At 56.8% G+C, this 17,281-nt stretch overlaps 2 protein-coding genes across 4 annotated transcripts in view; one reads left to right on the top strand and one right to left on the bottom strand.

The window, feature by feature from the left end:
* The window catches only part of CUNH7orf50 (chromosome unknown C7orf50 homolog), a 124,361-nt gene that overhangs the window by 70,504 nt on the left and 36,576 nt on the right, over positions 1 to 17,281 (bottom strand). The window lies entirely within an intron of this gene.
* Positions 6,711 to 13,763, top strand: GPER1 (G protein-coupled estrogen receptor 1). Of its 2 annotated transcripts, none has more exons than XM_033194411.1 (2): positions 6,711 to 6,873; positions 11,316 to 13,763. In XM_033194411.1, the coding sequence occupies exon 2, from the start codon at positions 11,635 to 11,637 to the stop codon at positions 12,760 to 12,762; it is 1,128 nt and encodes a 375-aa protein (XP_033050302.1). In that variant the 5' UTR covers positions 6,711 to 6,873; positions 11,316 to 11,634; the 3' UTR covers positions 12,763 to 13,763. The 2 variants fall into 2 exon arrangements, with proteins under 2 accessions (XP_033050302.1, XP_033050301.1); XM_033194410.1 differs by having other exon boundaries at positions 6,711 to 7,971.

Genomic DNA, 17,281 nt, shown 5'->3' with positions numbered 1-17,281 from the left:
GCTCCCACGGCGGCTGGATGCAGACCGCGGCACAGCTCACCATGCTCAGTGGCTCTCACGGCGGCCGAACGCAGATCACGGCACAGCCCCCGGGCTCAGTGGGCCTCTCGGCATGTGCGACATGACGCACAATCGAGTGCAGGAGGCACAGGGACAGCCAGGCTCAGAGACTCCACACGCACAGGTGCCACCCGTGTGATGGCCTGGGGAGTCTGATCACGGGAGCAGAGTGCAGCTGCGGCGGCCACGTTGCGGGGAGGGAGGGGCTGACCACCCAGGGACGGGCCGAGGAGTCTGGAACAGAATGGTTTGTGCGCTGCCCGCGAACACGGTGCTGTCGAGACTAGATGCCTCTGTGGTGAATGCCAAAAGGAGTATTTTACTGCACACAAATTCTTAGAAATGACCATTTGAAAAGTACACGTTCTCAGCCAAGGCACCCAGGCTCAGATGGCAGTCACATCATTAAACAGCTGGGTACCAGCAGCATGACCTCATCCCTCTGACTCCATAACCTCGCTGCAGAGGGTCGCGGCGATTTGTATACCAAGTGCCACTCACGTGGGAAGCCCTCAGTGAGAGAGGGTGGCCTGAGAGCCGCTTGGCTTGGGCCCTGCACTTCGTCCCCCTCTGCTTGTACTGCCTTTGGGGGTAAGGTAGGGGAGAAGGTGCCAGGCCGTCAAGGCCCAGGGTGCAGGGGGCCAGGTGGGAAGAACAGGAAGGCTGGCCAAGCTGGAGCCGGCACAGCCCTGCATTTGTTACTCTGTCTCTTAAGAGGGGGGCACACCCCGACCCGGCAGCCCAGCAAGGCTGCAACCTGTGGCTCCCAAAGGGCTTGGTCCCTCCTAGCGTGCCATCATCCAGGGCCACCAGGGCCGGGGGACTATGCCGGGCAGTGTCGCTGGGAGACGGGCTTGGTGCCCAGGCTGGGTAGCGGTGAGCTAAGCACATCCACCCCTGCTCCACCAGACTGACCTCGCCAGGCCGGGACTTGAAAGGGCCTCGGAGATAACTGTGAGGACCCCTCTCTCCTAAGGCCCCCAGTCAGGGGTCCATGAAAGGTGGGGAAAGGGGAGCCTGTCTGGGGCCACTCAGAATTCTCCCCTTTCCTTGTAGAGCCCGGGCAGAAGAACCAGAATGAAACCTAAGTACAAACACAGTGGGCTTGAGCAGGGCTTGGCACAGCGCAGGGGTGGCGGCAAGGGGGCAGCACAGATCGGAGACAGAAAGCCTGCGCTGGCACCTGCCATGCGGACGGGGAAGCTGAGACCCACGGCTCAGGTCACGCTTACGTCGGTCTGTAGCTGGGTACCAGGACCTCATCCCATATGCAGCCGACGGGCTGTGAAGCCAGAGTCAACCGAGGAACCTGGGCGCCCCGACTCAGACAAGGTACAGCTTGGGGGAGGATCAGGGAGGCCTCTCAAAGCCATGGCTTTCCTCTGCCTGCGCAGGGGCCCCTCCTGTCCACGAGAAAAGCCCAGTAATAAGGAGAAAGCAGGCAGCAGCCTTCATCTGAGCTCCAGACTGTACTCTCGGGGCCAAGCTCAGGTGTGCGCCTGTCCCCCCACCCACCAGGTAGGTGGCTGGGCCTGGCTATGACCGCACGGGAGAGCAGGGCAGACCCTGCGAACAGGGACAGCACCTGACGGCAACATCCACAAACGCTGCCCCACAGGAGCACGCACTCCCATACGAAGCGCCTGCAGCTGACAGCCGCCGGGATGGGACATCTGGACAGCCTCACGCGGCTTTCAGACCTGCGGTCCATGTCGAAAAGATCTTGTTTCCAATTTGCCTTAATTAAACAAACATTCCAAACTACTTCCTCTCGGTCTGGCCATTGTTCTTCATTCCATGCCACATGGAGTCCTGGGAACCACTCATCACCGTAGGGTGCAGGCGGACGTCCCCTCGCGGTGAGGCCAGCATGTGGCTCCGCAGCGCCCCGCGGGCTGAGAGGGGGTGGCGGGGGCCAGGTGCTTGTGAAGCACATCACGGTGGGACCCCAGGGCGCTGCGTGCACGGGACTCTACAGCGCACTCCTCATGGGCCGTCTGGCCTGAGTCACTCAGAGCAGGGGATGCTCCATCCCAACTCAAAACGAAAGTGAATGGGGTTGAACAGGAGCCGTGAGTGGTGGGGACAAGCTCACAGGAGGAGGGGCCGGCATGGGGCACGCACCACACTCTCACTCAAGACCCAGAGCCGGCCAGGCCGCCGATGGGCAGAGACGCCTACCGCTTCCAGAAGAGCAGGCTTCACGGGGTGGGCCTCCCAGAGCGTATCACAGCCCCTGGGGTGCCCCTGGGGGGCGGGGCAGGTGCTGCATGATCCTGGTCCTGTGTCCAGCTCCTGCCACTGCCCCATCCTGTAACCATCTGGACACAGCAAACGGGCAGCATTCCATGTTCACACCAAGGGGAAGATCCAGCGCCCGCAGAAAATTAAGGAAGCACCGGGGAGTGTGGTGCTACTGAAGAGAGGATGCATCATTTGCATTTATCCAAAGAAAGGGTTCATGAGGTCCTGTGTTCAAACAGATAAAATCAGACTGCGGGGGGCGGTGGGTGGAAGGAGCCTCCCCGAGGCTCCTTGAGGAACTGCCTGGTAGTGACCGAGGTGGGGCTGGGACAAGCCCCAGGTGCTGGCCTCTCCTGGAACATTCCGCCACGTGCTCCTGGGGACGGAGGGTCCCCACAGGCCGAGCTCGGCCAGCGCCACCCTGCCCACTCTTCTGTGAGCTGCCCTTGGCACAGCGCTCTCAGAGAACCCAAGGACACACCCAGAATGCTCCCCGCAACCACTGAGGCGGCCCTGCTGGGAGACCTGCAAAACCACCACCGTCTTGTGGGCCAGCAGCCGCATGCACTTTCAGTGCTGGAGCCATGCCAAGGGGCTGACGGGCGGGATGGTCTCTGGGCACAGTAAATTCCACCTTGTGAGGGAAAGTGATAGAAGACAAGAGAGTGGGCCGGGCGCAGTGGCTCACGCCTGGAATCCCAGCACTTTGGGAGGCTGAGGGGGGCAGATCACAAGGTCAGGAGATTGAGACCATCCTGGTTAACATGGTGAAACCCCGTCTCTACTAAAAAAATACAAAAAATTAGCCGGGTGTGGTGGCGGGCACCTGTAGTCCCAGCTACTTGGGAAGCTGAGGCAGGAGAATGGCATGAATCCGGGAGGCAGAGCTTACAGTGAGTGGAGATCGCGCCACTGCACTCCAGCCTGGGCGACAGAGTGAGAATCCATCTCAAAAAAAAAAAAAGATGAGCGTGTGGAGGCCGGCACTGCCCAGGACGCAGCTGCGGACGATGGGAGCACCTGCCCTTCCATGCTCAGCATGCTGTGGACAGCACACACCCGCCCTAACTGGGACCTCCCACTGCAGACACCAAGCAGGGACAGGACGGCGGCACCGACGTGCTCACGTCCACCAGCGCCAGGCAGCACAGCAGAAAACCAGGATGCCCTGCCCCTCACCGCACTGTTTCCGGGCTGGACAGGCACACACCCTGAATGAAAGGCTCCGACCTGGCATGCAGCCATGGCCTGCGTGCTTCTGAAGGAACAAGAGAGACGAAGTCACCGTGGGCCTGACAGCAGCTAACCTCCCCAGGCCGGAATGGAACAGATGGAAGACATGGCAGGTCTGTCTGAGGGGGGGTCACAGGATGTCCTGAAGGTCAGGATATGGCACAGAACACAGAAATCGGAGCAGAGTTCCAACCCCGCCTGCCACCGGAGCGGGGAGACCCGCGTACACCACACAGCCTCCCAGGGACCTGGGCTCTTTCTGTAAAGGGGCTGCTGGTGTGTGGCCACTTAATGCTCCAGGCCTGTGAGGATCGGATGCCCACGGGTGCTCCTGCATGTCCTGCGGAGGCAGGGGAAGCCAGCGATGCCCTCCCGGGGGCGTGGGAAGGGGCTCTCGGCCTCCCCTGACTCTGGATCATTGGAGAATGTATCTGCCTGGCATGTGAGACACGGTGTACTTCTCTGAACCTCGGGCTGTCTTCCAGCCTGTATTAGCTCTAAAATTCCTTCCACACACACCTGGATGTCTCCCCTATAAGGTGGATCCGGCGTGTGATACTGTGAGCACCTCCAACCGACTGCTCCCTTCCTTGTGCCTATGGGGGAGAAGCGAATGAGCCAGGACTGGGCTCATCTCAGGCAGTGCCGCCCCACCCTTGACCCCAGTGGACCACTCCCCTTGAAAAGGAGCAGCAGTGGGAAGGGAAGCCTCACTCCGCCCAGCAGAGACAAAGGGTGTGTGGTATCTCATGGAACCGTTAGATCCACGCGCCCCCACTGCACAGATGGGCGCTGAGGCTCAGGAAGGTTGGAGATGTTGCCCGGTATCACACAGCCGTTGCACGTGGGGTGAGGAAGTGGAACCCGGGCTGGAGCTGGCAACGCTGAAGACCAGGGTTGTTTGGACGGCAACATGCAACTCCCTGAGCGCTCTGCTCCTGCAGAATCAGGGGGACCCGTGCTGCCGCCTACCATGGAGGGCACAGGAGAGGACTGGGGATGGGACAAGGAGCAGGAAGGGGTCGCTCAGTCAGTCAGCGGTGGCAGAGTGAGGGGTGCCGGGAAGGCACCGCAGACCCTGCGTCTGCAGCCTCTCAGCACAAGGACCGGGCTTTGTACACGAGAACTGAAGGGTGAAAGATGAGGGCCAAGGTTTCTCACATGAGCATTCACTCAGGAGGGCTCCTGAAGCCGGAGAAGCACTGCCTTACTTTGTGCGTGCTTTTCTCTATGTATTTTCTGATATTTGGCTGTGTGCGTGTTTAACTCAATAAGCAATGATCAGATGAAATTCCCCTTGAAGTTCTTTTCTTTTATTCTATTCTGGGGATAAACAGGAAAATATGTTCACTTCTTAAAAATTCACGACATCAAATTCAACAAGGAAATCTGCCTGACAAGATGACTATTGACCCAGGACGCCTCTGGTGTACAGGCCGAGATCATGTGCTGAGAGTTAGCCGGCCACTCCCAGATCCGCTCCTGGCTGGCTGTGAGGCCGAGGTGACACTACCTCCCTGCAGTCAGTTTCTGCATCCATGAGACAGGGAGAAGTGCCTCAGAGGCTCTGAAGGAGGATGACCTGAGATTAAGCATGCAGAGCACCAGGCACAGCACCCAGCACCCAGGAGGCATGTGTTCAATGTCACATTCTACACTGTGGGAAGCTGAGGCGGGAGGATCACTTGAGCCCAGGAGTTCAAGACCAGCCTTGGCAATACAGTGAGACCTTCTCTCTACAAAAAAAAAAAAAAAAAAAAAATTAGCGGCTCACATCTGTAGTCCCAGCCTCTCAGGGGCCGAGGTGGGAGGATGGCTTGAGCCTGGGAGGTGGAGGCTGCAGTGAGCTGAGATCAGGCCACTGCATACTGGCCTGGGCAACAGAGCAAAACCCTGTCTCAAAAAAAAAACAAAAAAGTCAGATTTAAAAATTGGCGAAAGGTCTTTACACCTTACAAACACAGTCCATGAGATTCCTCCCATCCCGTCACCCATGCAAGCATTAAGTAGGTCTCGAGGACTGGAGTTCCTGCAGTCTGGGCCCTGTCTCTCACACCCGTAGTTGTACAGTAGCTGACAAGTTACTTACCCACCCAGTGCTTACAGGAGAAGGCTGGGCTCCAAGACCCAGATGCCCCGATCTGGCTAATTCCATGTTGCAAGCAGGAAATCTAGGTGTATCAGCCACTTGCCCGTCCAGGGCAGGCTCCCCACCCAGGGCACATCAGTGGAGAGCTTGGGAGCTGAGCTCTTCCTCAGCCGCTGGGACAGGCCGAGAGACCAGAAGCCATGGGTTTGCACTAGCAGGGCACAGCTATTTTTAAGTGACATGTCTCGGCTATTTCAAGGTTTGGATTTTTATTTTATTTATTTTTTTCTGTACTTTCTCATGACTCACATCTTTTAAAATGGTGTCTCGGGCATTTTTAATGCTCAAATCATCTCAGCTTCACAACTGGTCAAAAAAAAGTCTAAGAGCAAATCAGTTCTTTACCATCCAAATACAAAAAGGTACATATTAGAGTTGTCAACTTTCTACTGCTGGAAGAAAACTCCACATATTAGTATTTTTCCATTAGAAATTTAACACAGCATTCTGTTTAGAAACTGTGTATGTTTTCTAAAATACACATCTGTAAGACTTTAAATTGCTACTGCACAGATGCCTTGAGGCACCTCTGCAACAGGCTCCTAACCAAACATCACCAAGCAGCAAACTCCTCGGCAGGCCCCGAGGGGCCGAGTGCACCTGGAGGCCCAGCACCCCACTCCTGCACCTGCTCCAGCTCTCCTCCGGGAGAGCAGGCCCCAAGGGGCCGAGTGCACCCGAAGGCCCAGCACCCCACTCCTCTGCCTGCACCAGCTCTCCCGGTGGGGGTGAGGGGGGGTCCCACGCAGGCCTCTGAACCGCGCCTCAGGCTGCAGCAGCCGCATTACTCATACTCAGCGGACAAAGGATCCAATCTCACCGCTTGGAAACATTACAGAGGGAAAACGACACCCAGAAGTAGGAGTGAGATTCGCAGAAGTTTCGTTCGGAGACTCACCCCTCGGCCTGGACAGCCGGGGCTGGCAGTGCCCACGCCGGGGTTGGGGGGCCTCGCTCTGCTCTCACGGGGCAGCCCAGGGTTCCCCAAGCGGCGGCTGACATTCGAATGGCCAGCAGGTGGCGCACTCGGAGGCGGCCGCCCCGCACGAGGCAGTTCGGAGGCCCCGGGAGTCCGCGGAGGGAGGTTTATTCTCTGCCCGCATGAGGCCGTGGAGGCTGTGAAATCCGCAACCATGGGCAACGGAGGCGGCCTGCTGGGGAAGAGGCCACCAACACCTGGCTGGCAGGTAAGTTCCGCAGCGAGCGCGGGAGGCGGGACCCGAGGCGCGGCCAACACTCAGAGAAAACTACCGGCGGAGGGTCCCTCATCTGAATGCTTGGGACCGGAGGAGTTGGGAGTTCAGATTTTTGCAGATTTTGGAATACCTGCAGCTACAGAATGAGAAAGCTAAATACAAAATTCATTTGTGTTTCATACACACCTTACACACACTGCCTGAAAGTAAACTTTATAAAACACTTTTAATAATTTCATGTATAAAACAAACTGTGAACGGTGCCTGGGGCTGCAGCCCGCCACACGAGGTCAGCTGTGGAATTTTCCACTTCAGTCGCGAGGCTCCAACAGTGCCGGACTGTGGGGCACTCTGGACTTCAGATTTCCAGATGCTCAACCAGTACTCAGATTCCTAAGTTACTTGTCAGAAATGCCTGCTATTTCTTGGGATTACATTTCTCTCTGCAAATGTCTGTGAAATTCCTAAGTTAAATTCTTTATGTATCAAGCACGTGCTACTAAGTCAATTACGAAATTTAGTGTTTAACGCAGGTCAGTTGCAAAAACAAGAATATTGCTTGCTTCAACCCAGGATGACAGGTTATTACCTAAAGGATACACAATAGCTAGAATGATGCCTTCAAACTTAAAGAAAGGTTTGTATCTGTGGGTGAAGAAAAGCAGTTAAACTTCTATAAAAATAAGTCTAGTGGAACTGAGCTGATTGCCAAAGTGTGGGAGAAAAAAGGCCAGCAAAAAAATGGTTAACGCTAGCTTTCGGAGGAGGCCGCCCAGAGCCCAGCCAGAGAGGAGCAGGCGGAGGGGGCCTATAAAGCCCTGTGCCAAGGGGCAGACTCACTGGCTCAGACGGAGGACGCACCCGCACCCGCCGGCAGGCTCAGACGGAGGACGCACCCGCCGCCAGCTGCCAGCCGGGAACCTTCCCTCGCGGGCTCCCAGGGTGGGTCTCTTCCTCTCTCCAGCCCTGCTCAGGCATTCAGCAGGTCCAACAGAGGCACACCTCCTGCAGCTGGGTTCCAAGTGCACCTCCAGCCTGATAGGCCTGACCGAGGAGGTTTCCAGGAGCACGGAAGGGGCTGCAACCCAGGTAGGACTCAGCCTCGGCCTGGCGGTGCCATACCACTCACTAGGGGCGCGTGGGGGTGGTGCCACCCAGGCCGCTGTCCTGTTATGGGAACAGCTGGACGCAGACATGCACAGACACCTCACCCCCTGGTGAGAGCAGCACCCAGCTTCCCAAACTCAAGGCACAGACCCCTCTCCCACGGAGCTCCGGTGGTCTCAGCATGACCGCAGCAGGGGCTTTGCCTGGATGGCCTAATACGTGCTGAAAGTAGGACCCAGTATTCCGTCACGTTCTGTCCCAGCAAGAACGTGTCTCACTTCAAGAAAATGAGGGTGCCCGCTCTGCCCTGCCCTGCGGCGCCCCGGTCACTCTCACCAACCCTGAAGTCCTGGGAGGGCCACATGCCTTTTGACAGATGCAGACTTAAGAGCTAAAGTGTGGCTTTATTTCTCTATGACAAGCAGAGGAAATCTGAAATGAGGTATCACGCTGTTTATAACTCCATGGACACCTCCAGGGAGGACACGGGGCCAGTGGTGAACGGCACACTGGGTTCCTCTCGCCCAGGACACGTCAGACACCAGGTCCCATCAGACACCAGGTCCCGTATCTTCTTGGTGTCTGCCAAGGATTAAACGACTCGATGTACATGGGAAAGAAATGAATGGCTCGGTTTTAAACTATTTTTCCCTCAGAGTTCATTTAACAAAATAAGGAAAGAAAACAAACATAAGTTAAGGGTTCTGTCCACCTTTAAACTTCCTGCCACGCTGCGGTCTAATACCTTCCAGAATTTCTACATTGAAAGAGCAAAAGAAGTCCTCTGTGCCGTTTTTAAGAAATTAAATATAGAGGCTGAATGCGAAGTCTTTCAACCTTCCCTACAGAGCCTGAGAGCAAAGGCATTTATGCTGCTCGATGGCATTATCTACTAAAGAGGAATCAAGAGTGCAAAATACTAAAATCAAATTCATCAGCCCCAGCTAAGTGAAGGTGATTGAGTACTTTTAGAATAAGTGACACTGAGGCAGTGATTTATCTTGTCTTCCCCTACCCGCCTTTTTTTGAGATGGGGTCTCACTCCAGTTGCTCAGGCTAGAGTGCAGTGGTGTGATCTCGGCTGAGGCTAGAGTGCAGTGGTGTGATCTCGGCTGAGGCTAGAGTGCAGTGTGTGATCTCGGCTGAGGCTAGAGTGCAGTGGTGTGATCTCGGCTGAGCTAGAGTGCAGTGGTGTGATCTCGGCTGAGCTAGAGTGCAGTGGTGTGATCTCGGCTGAGGCTAGAGTGCAGTGGTGTGATCTCGGCTGAGGCTAGAGTGCAGTGGTGTGATCTCGGCTGAGGCTAGAGTGCAGTGGTGTGATCTCGGCTGAGGCTAGAGTGCAGTGGTGTGATCTCAGCTCACTGCAGCCTCTACCTGCCGGGCTCAGGCGATCCTCCCACCTCAGCCTCCCGAGTAGCTGGGACTACAGGCGCACACCACTATGCCCAGCTACTTTTTTTGTACTTTTTTAGTAGAGACAGGGTTTCGCCATGTTGCCCAGGCTGGTCTCGAACTCCTGGACTTGAGCAATCCTCCCACCTCATCTTCCCAAAGTGCTGGGATTATAGGCCAGCCTTTTTTTTTAAAGAAGTATTTTCAAGCAATAGGTCAATAAATCGCTAATCTGGTTTTGTAGCACTTCAAAACAACAAGCCCTGGCCGGGCATGGTGGCTCACACCTGTAATCCCAGCACCGTGGGAGGCCAAGGTGGGTGGATCACTAGAGGTCAGAAGTTTGAGACAGGCCTGGCCAGCATGGTGAAACCCCATCTCTACTAAAAATATAAAACATTAGCCAGGTGTGGTGATGCACACCTGTAATCCCAGATACTCAGGAGGCTGAGGAAGGAGAATCACTCTAACCCCGGAGGCAATGGTTGCAGTGAGCTGAGATTGTGCCACTGCACTCCAGCCTGGGTGACAAAAAAAAAAAAAAGCACAACACATTCAAAACAATAACTCCTAATGATTTCAAAGGGTGAAATGAAAACTCCCAAAGGAAAAACAACTCAAACCCATTTTTAAGTGTTAGTTTACTCCAGGGCACCAGCACCATCTGGGCTGGGTAATTCTCTGTTGGGCTTGAGTACCTGTCCTAGGAACTGTAGGGAGCTGGGTGGCAGCCCTGGCCCCACCAGCACCCCCCTAGCTGTGACAGCCCCCAGGTCCCCAGAGACTGCCAGTGTCTGCAGGTTAAGACCGTGGCCTGCTGCAGAGAGAACTTTCAGGAGCACAGTGACACGGGGCAGGTGATGGGACCCTCCCCACTGGCAGCAGGGCCAGGGTGACACGGGGCAGGTGACAGGACCCTCCCTACTGGCAGCTGGGCCAGGGTGACATGGGGCAGGTGACAGGACCCTCCCCACTCATGGCAGGGCCAGAGTGACACAGGGCAGGTGACGGGACCCTCCCCACTCACGGCAAGGCCAAGGTGACACGGGGTGGGTGACGGGACCCTCCCCACTGGCGGTAGGGCCGGGGTGACATGGGGCGGGTGACGGGACCCTCCCCACTGGCGGCAGGGCCGGGGTGACACGGGACAGGTGACAGGACCCTCCCCACTTGCAGCAGGGTGAAGGCACCGCCATGGACAGGCGGCCCACTCCTCCCTCCCTGCAGAAGCCAAGCTCAGGAGGGACTCTCTCCTTGGAGTTTCTTCCTAGGTTATAAACAGCATTGCAAAAATATATTAGGTTTTACAATAATTTGCTAAAACATGGAATAAAAACTTAAAATATTATTTCCCAAAACAATGACCCCTTTCACTTTATATTACAAAAATAAGTTTCATTTTTGGTACCTAAACATACAACTAGCATGAGGAAACCGCTGAACTTCTGTGATCTATTTTATTGTGAGAGATGATTCTGCTCCAATGTCCAGTTTTCCAGACCCACTGTCTTCCAGAGACACTGGGCTTTCCCTTCCTGTTTTACTTCTCCATCAGCTGCTGAAATGCATTTTTCCCCTCTCCTCGCAAACGCCATTTTCCTGGGGTGGCCAAGCCCACACCCCGTTGCTTCCTGGGCCTGCTCTGTGGCTATAAAGGGAGAGAACACCCTGCCTGTGGGGGTTCTCCACATCCAATCTCCAGCTGCAGCTGAGTGGCCGTGGGACCTGCAGGAAAGAAGGCCGTGTACTTCCCACAGGTGACTTCCACCTCAGCTCAACCACAGCCACCTCCTGAGTTTATAAAGCTGAGGTTCTGGCCTCCCCAGTGCTCCTGACACACCCAGACTCTACAGATACCCAGTCAGGGGCGGCGGGCCTTATCCCAAAGCTGGGGCCACTCGATGAGGCTTCATCCTCTCCTGTTGCTTCTCCAGGTACCCAGAGAGTGAGCGTCTCCACGCAGGACAGTGCACGGCAGCTGACACCTGTAGGGACGCCTGCTGGACGAGCACGCGGAGGGCCCTGGCTTCCATAGACGTGCCATGCCAGTGTGCGGAGCATCTGTTCTTCCCACTCTCTGCCATTCACAAACCCAACCCAAACCACCACAGGTGCTCCTCGGGAACTTCCTGTCTGACAAATGTCGGGCTCACTTCAAGGAGAATCACGCTTCTTTCTAAAGATGGATTCACTGTTTAAAACAGAGCTCTGGGAGCCTTTTGGCAAATCTTGAAAGCTGCACAGTGCAGAGACATGGATGTGACTTCCCAAGCTCGGGGCGTGGGCCTGGAGATGTACCCGGGCACCATGCAGCCTGCAGCCCCCAACACCACCTCTCCTGAGCTCAACCTGTCCCACCCGCTCCTGGGCGCTGCCCTGGCGAACGGGACGGGCGAGCTCTCAGAGCACCAGCAGTACGTGATCGGCCTGTTCCTCTCGTGCCTCTACACCATCTTCCTCTTCCCCATCGGCTTTGTGGGCAACATCCTGATCCTGGTGGTGAATATCAGCTTCCGGGAGAAGATGACCATCCCCGACCTGTACTTCATCAACCTGGCGGTGGCGGACCTCATCCTGGTGGCCGACTCCCTCATCGAGGTGTTCAACCTGCACGAGCAGTACTACGACATCGCCGTGCTGTGCACCTTCATGTCGCTGTTCCTGCAGGTCAATATGTACAGCAGCGTCTTCTTCCTCACCTGGATGAGCTTCGACCGCTACATCGCCCTGGCCAGGGCCATGCGCTGTAGCCTGTTCCGCACCAAGCACCACGCCCGGCTGAGCTGCGGCCTCATCTGGATGGCATCTGTGTCAGCCACGCTGGTGCCCTTCACCGCCGTGCACCTGCAGCACACCGACGAGGCCTGCTTCTGCTTTGCAGACGTCCGGGAGGTGCAGTGGCTCGAGGTCACGCTGGGCTTCATCGTGCCCTTTGCCATCATCGGCCTGTGCTACTCCCTCATCGTCCGGGTGCTGGTCAGGGCACACCGGCACCGCGGGCTGCGGCCCCGGCGACAGAAGGCACTCCGCATGATCCTCGCGGTGGTGCTGGTCTTCTTCGTCTGCTGGCTGCCAGAGAACGTCTTCATCAGCGTGCACCTCCTGCAGCGGACGCAGCCCGGGGCCGCTCCCTGCAAGCAGTCTTTCCGCCACGCCCACCCCCTCACAGGCCATATTGTCAACCTCGCAGCATTCTCCAACAGCTGCCTCAACCCCCTCATCTACAGCTTTCTTGGGGAGACCTTCAGGGAAAAGCTGAGGCTGTACATTGAGCAGAAAACAAACCTGCCGGCCCTGAACCGCTTCTGCCACGCCACCCTGAAGGCCGTCATTCCAGACAGCACCGAGCAGTCAGACGTGAGGTTCAGCAGTGCCGTGTAGACAGCCTCGGCCGCAGAGGCCCAGCCGGCGCGTGACTCGGGAGCTGCACGCACCTGGGTGGACACAAGGCACGGCCATGTCATGTCTCTAAACCGCTGTCAGACGTGGCTCCGGCTCCTCGGGGCCTCGCGAGAGTCACACTTGCCTGGTCACCCTGGGGCTGCTGAGGAAACCTCACGACGGGTCTTCCTTGACCCTGCACTCCTCACTCCTCACACAGAATTGCTACAATCCCAAAACGCTCGCCCCGCAGGGTCCAAAGGTCAGCGCTGACCAGCCTGTTGCCCAGGTCCTCCCCATACACCCTGCCTGCCGCCACAGGAAATGTTTCCGACACTCTCAACCACGAAAGGCACACGGAGAGGCCACTGTGGGTGAAGAAACTCAGTTACACGTAACCCTAAAGCAAGTCTGCCACCGTGGGGGAACTAACGCTGGAGACACAAGGCGCTAGTGGGTCTGAGCTGGATGCTGCGGTGTGTCCTCTGCACCCACCGTCTGGAACGCACGAGGTGTGAGCTAGCTGGCGCACTGCCGAGTTAAAGAGGAAAAGGAAAACACAGTGCTCTGGTGCATGCCTGAGCATCCTCCATCTTCCAGCATGGCAGCAATGGCGCTGTGCGGCCTCGCCAGGCCTGCGAGGTCCTCGCCCCAGAGCAGCAGGAAGGCCCCTCTGTGGAGTGCCCGGCCTGTGGCAGTAGGAAGGGCCCTTTGCCGAGCGTCTGCCGCCTGCTCTGAGGCGGTTCAGTCACTGCTAGTTGACATCGTCATGGCAATTGCACTCATGTGGACTGGGACCGTGCGAGCTGTCATGTGGGCTAGTTGGGTGCCAGGACAATGAAATACTCCAGCACGTGTGGCTGACGAATTTGCTTCTACAGAAATAACAGCTGGGGACAACTGCGGTGATGATATAAAAACCTTCCCATAAAATGTAAGAAAAGCTGACGAGGCTGGTGATGTTCAGCCTTTGTCAATAAAACAGTCATGTGCGGATCCTTCCAGAGGCTCTGTCTTGGGGGTCTGCCAAGTGGGGTGAGACGTGGGGTGGGCATGGGGCTCTCGGGAGAATCCCTCCCCGCTCACAGAAAACACAGCCCTCCCCTGCCACCCCGAAAAGTCTCACAAGGCCAGCCTCTGAGTCCGGCCAACCGGACCTAACCTGGCATTTCCAGGCTGTCCAAAATGCTGTGGGGGCACTTCTGTGTCATGCTTGGGTGCCATGACGAGCTTCCCATGAATGTAGGAGGCAAGGCTCAGCCTTGTCCAGTAGCCTGTGCAACCTAAGCTGCCTTTCTAGCAGGCTCTCCGCCGCGTGCGAGGCCCAAGCACTCTGAGGCACCCAGGCGGGAAGGTTCCTGCTCCTCCCACCGCCGGGGCCGGATCCTGGCGTTGCTCCCCTCCTTCCCACCTCGCCCACCTGGCAGAAGCTGTCCCTGATGTTACCAAGGTGCACCTTAACCAGCGCCTGCGGCCCTCTCTTCACAGAAACCCATGTAGGGAGCCGGGATGTGTGGGTGAAGGGAACGAGCCGCCTGCACTACCCCTTCACTTTTCCCGTGTTTGCGATTCCGTTCTGTTTAAAGCTGTGATACTGTTTTTTATTTGTGGTAACATAAAGTTTGATTTGCAAACATATGACAGGAAAAGGCCAATTAAAGAAAACATCTGCAAAAGAGCAGGTGGTAAACGGATGCGGCACAACAAAGATTGAACACAGCCACAGTGAGCCCAGGAAACTCCCTCCCCTCCCGTCTGTGGGACATGAGGCCATTATGTCGGTGGGTGTGGGAAGCCTGGGTCTGTCTCTCAGGCAGGTGGGGCCTATATTCTCCATAACCCCAGCACCATGGTGCCGGGCTCCTCAGGAGGACAGTGCTTGGCCCAGACCATGGCCTACAGGAGCAGCCTCTGTGCCCACTTCCATCAGGGTTGCTTTCCCCACAAATGCCCCACCGGGAAGCCTGGGAACAAGGCGGCTCCACGCACCGACAGGTCTCATGGAAGTGGAGATTGCTGTGGGGTGGCCAAGCCAGAAGCCAGGCTCACGCGTGGCAGTCCTGCAGAACACCGTGTGTGACTTCTGCCACGACTCAGGCCTGGCACACTGCCCCCCCACCCCCCACCTCTCCAGAGCCTGCAAGTCGCCCCAGCTAAAAGGACACAGCCGTCACACTGACAGTCGTGCTCTGGAGCTCCTTCCAGGCCGCAGGGATGGGACTTGCCCTCCTCCCCAGGGATGCCCTGACTCAATGCTCAGGACAGCCAGGCAGCAGCCCCCAAAACCCCCCACACCCGGGCGCTGTCTTTACAAGACGCATGCTTCAATGAAGCCCCTTTTGACCTCAGTGTTGCTGATGGGGAAAAACCACCCAAGTCCCAGAAAGCAGGTGGGGTGGACGCTCCCCACGTCAGGCATTCCCCACACACAGTCCTGTTCACACAGCTTCGACGGGGCCAAGGGCAGACGCTTTAAAATACGCAGACTAGAGACCCGGCATTTCTGATGTCCAGCTCGGACGAGCTGATGTGGGGAGACCCACACGGAACGTGGTCTGATCCCTGCTCCTCACAGCAGCCCCACAGGGTGGGCACTGTCCCTGCCACGCCAAGGAGGCGCTAGAAGGGTCAGTCACTGCTCAAAGCCTTAAATGGTGGGTAACACAGCCGGGAATTCAGCCACGCTCTCCTGGCTCGAAGCCCATGGTCCTGCCCCCTCTGTAGCACTCGGCAACCCCTGGCGTCTAACTGGCAAAAGCATGCCATGCAGAAATCATACAGAGCTGGGGGCCATGGGCACTGAGGGGTCACCCAAGGTCACCTGCCCATTCTCCTCTAAAGCCCGCTGTGCGGGAAGTGCAGGGACGGCAGCTGGGAGGGCTCCGCTAAGGCAATCTGGGAGGGAAATGCATCTGAACAGAGCCCCAAGCATGTATTAGGGACGGGACTCAACTTTTTCCTCCACGTCAACCCACCACAGGGGACAGTGCTGACACTGTGGCATCCTTCCCTCCCTGCCGCAGACACAGCAGGGGCCCTGCTCCTTCCTGCCCTCACCAAACACCGCTGTGAGTGCGCGGAAGCGTCAGGCCGCCCTGCTACGCCACTCCTCTCCACCAGGTCTCTTCCGGGAATTTGCCCCAGGCTCTGGACGGACAGAGCTGACACGCTGTCATCTAGCTGCCAGAAGCAGACTCTCAACCTGTGAAGCTGGCAGTGGCACTGCTCTGGGGACAGTCACAGGCATGACAGGCACCCAGCAGCCAAGCCATGGGGCTGCGGTAAGGGCAGGTCCAACACTGAGGTCCCCACACGGTAGAGCCAGCCTTGGACCCTGGGCCCTGCAGTCCCTGACCCTGATATCCCAGAGCTGAGAGCCGTAGGACAGAGACCCACAGGCCGGGCAGGGACTCAGTGGGTGCCTCCGGCCCAGCCACACACGCCCTTCTCCAGCGCTTGCCTGGGAGCCAGGGCAAATGTAATTATTTTTGGCAGGCGCATGGTGAGATAAAATCAAGGCGTCTTAACTGCTCTGTTGTTTCCTGGTAACCCAACTCTCTTATACATAAGTGCTTTTTAAACCCCATAAAGAGCTCAAAAGTACGTAGCTGCAAGCATAGGAAAAACCCCCGCGTTAGCATTAAACATGACCTCATCGTTCTCTGTGCCTAACAATTGACTCTTGACCTCACGAGAGTGACACGGCCTACCCGCCCTTCCCAGCCCTGCACCTCCCACTGAGTGAGAAGCGGCAGCGGTGGGCTCACTAATGCTCCTGTGCCCATTACCTGAAGTCTTGGGGGGGCGGAGCAGGGGAGAGAATGACAAAGAAACCTTCTGTTTCTGTGGCGGGGTGGGAAGCCATTCCTAAGCTATTCTGGACGCCCCGCAAACTGCGCGATGAGGCAATGTGAGGAGGCTCCTGAAGCTGGGGCTCTCCCAGCAGAGGTGGGAGACAGAGCAGGCGAGAGGAGTCCATGGGAACAGGTCAGGGCTGAGGACAAGGCTTAACCCAAACATTTAAAGTAAGAAGAAGCACACAGACTATGCAAGTCCACGCACACGTCTGTGTGTGCACATCCTGAGCGTGCTTGTGAGTACGTGTCTACGGTGTGTACATGTGTCTGAACACACACAGACACACACTCACATGTTCCAAGCTCCATCTCTGCAGCCCTCCTGCACCAGGCCTGGCCCCAAACACTGCCGCCCTCCACAAGGGCCCAGGGCTCCAGGAGAAATGGCTGATTGGGGCCAGGGCAGCAAGAGACAAGATGAGCCTGAGACAGGTGATTCTGACGGAGGCAAGAAAGGATCCAAGAGCACATTGGGTGACACCCAAAGGACACGGGATGTCCTCACCAAAGCTGGGACAGCGTGAGCAGTATGATGAGTAAGAAGAGACAACTGTGATAGGCCGTCAAAAACAGGAGTCCGCAAGTCCACTCCAACAATAAACAGACCTAATATAATTTAAATAAAATGAACGAATCCATGAATGGAAAGAGTCTCACTTCTA

The sequence above is a fragment of the Trachypithecus francoisi genome, unplaced genomic scaffold, assembly GCF_009764315.1.
Source record: "Trachypithecus francoisi isolate TF-2019V2 unplaced genomic scaffold, Tfra_2.0 Lachesis_group4, whole genome shotgun sequence".
NCBI classification, from domain to species: Eukaryota; Metazoa; Chordata; class Mammalia; order Primates; family Cercopithecidae; genus Trachypithecus; species Trachypithecus francoisi.
This window is presented reverse-complemented; position numbering and strand designations above follow the sequence as displayed.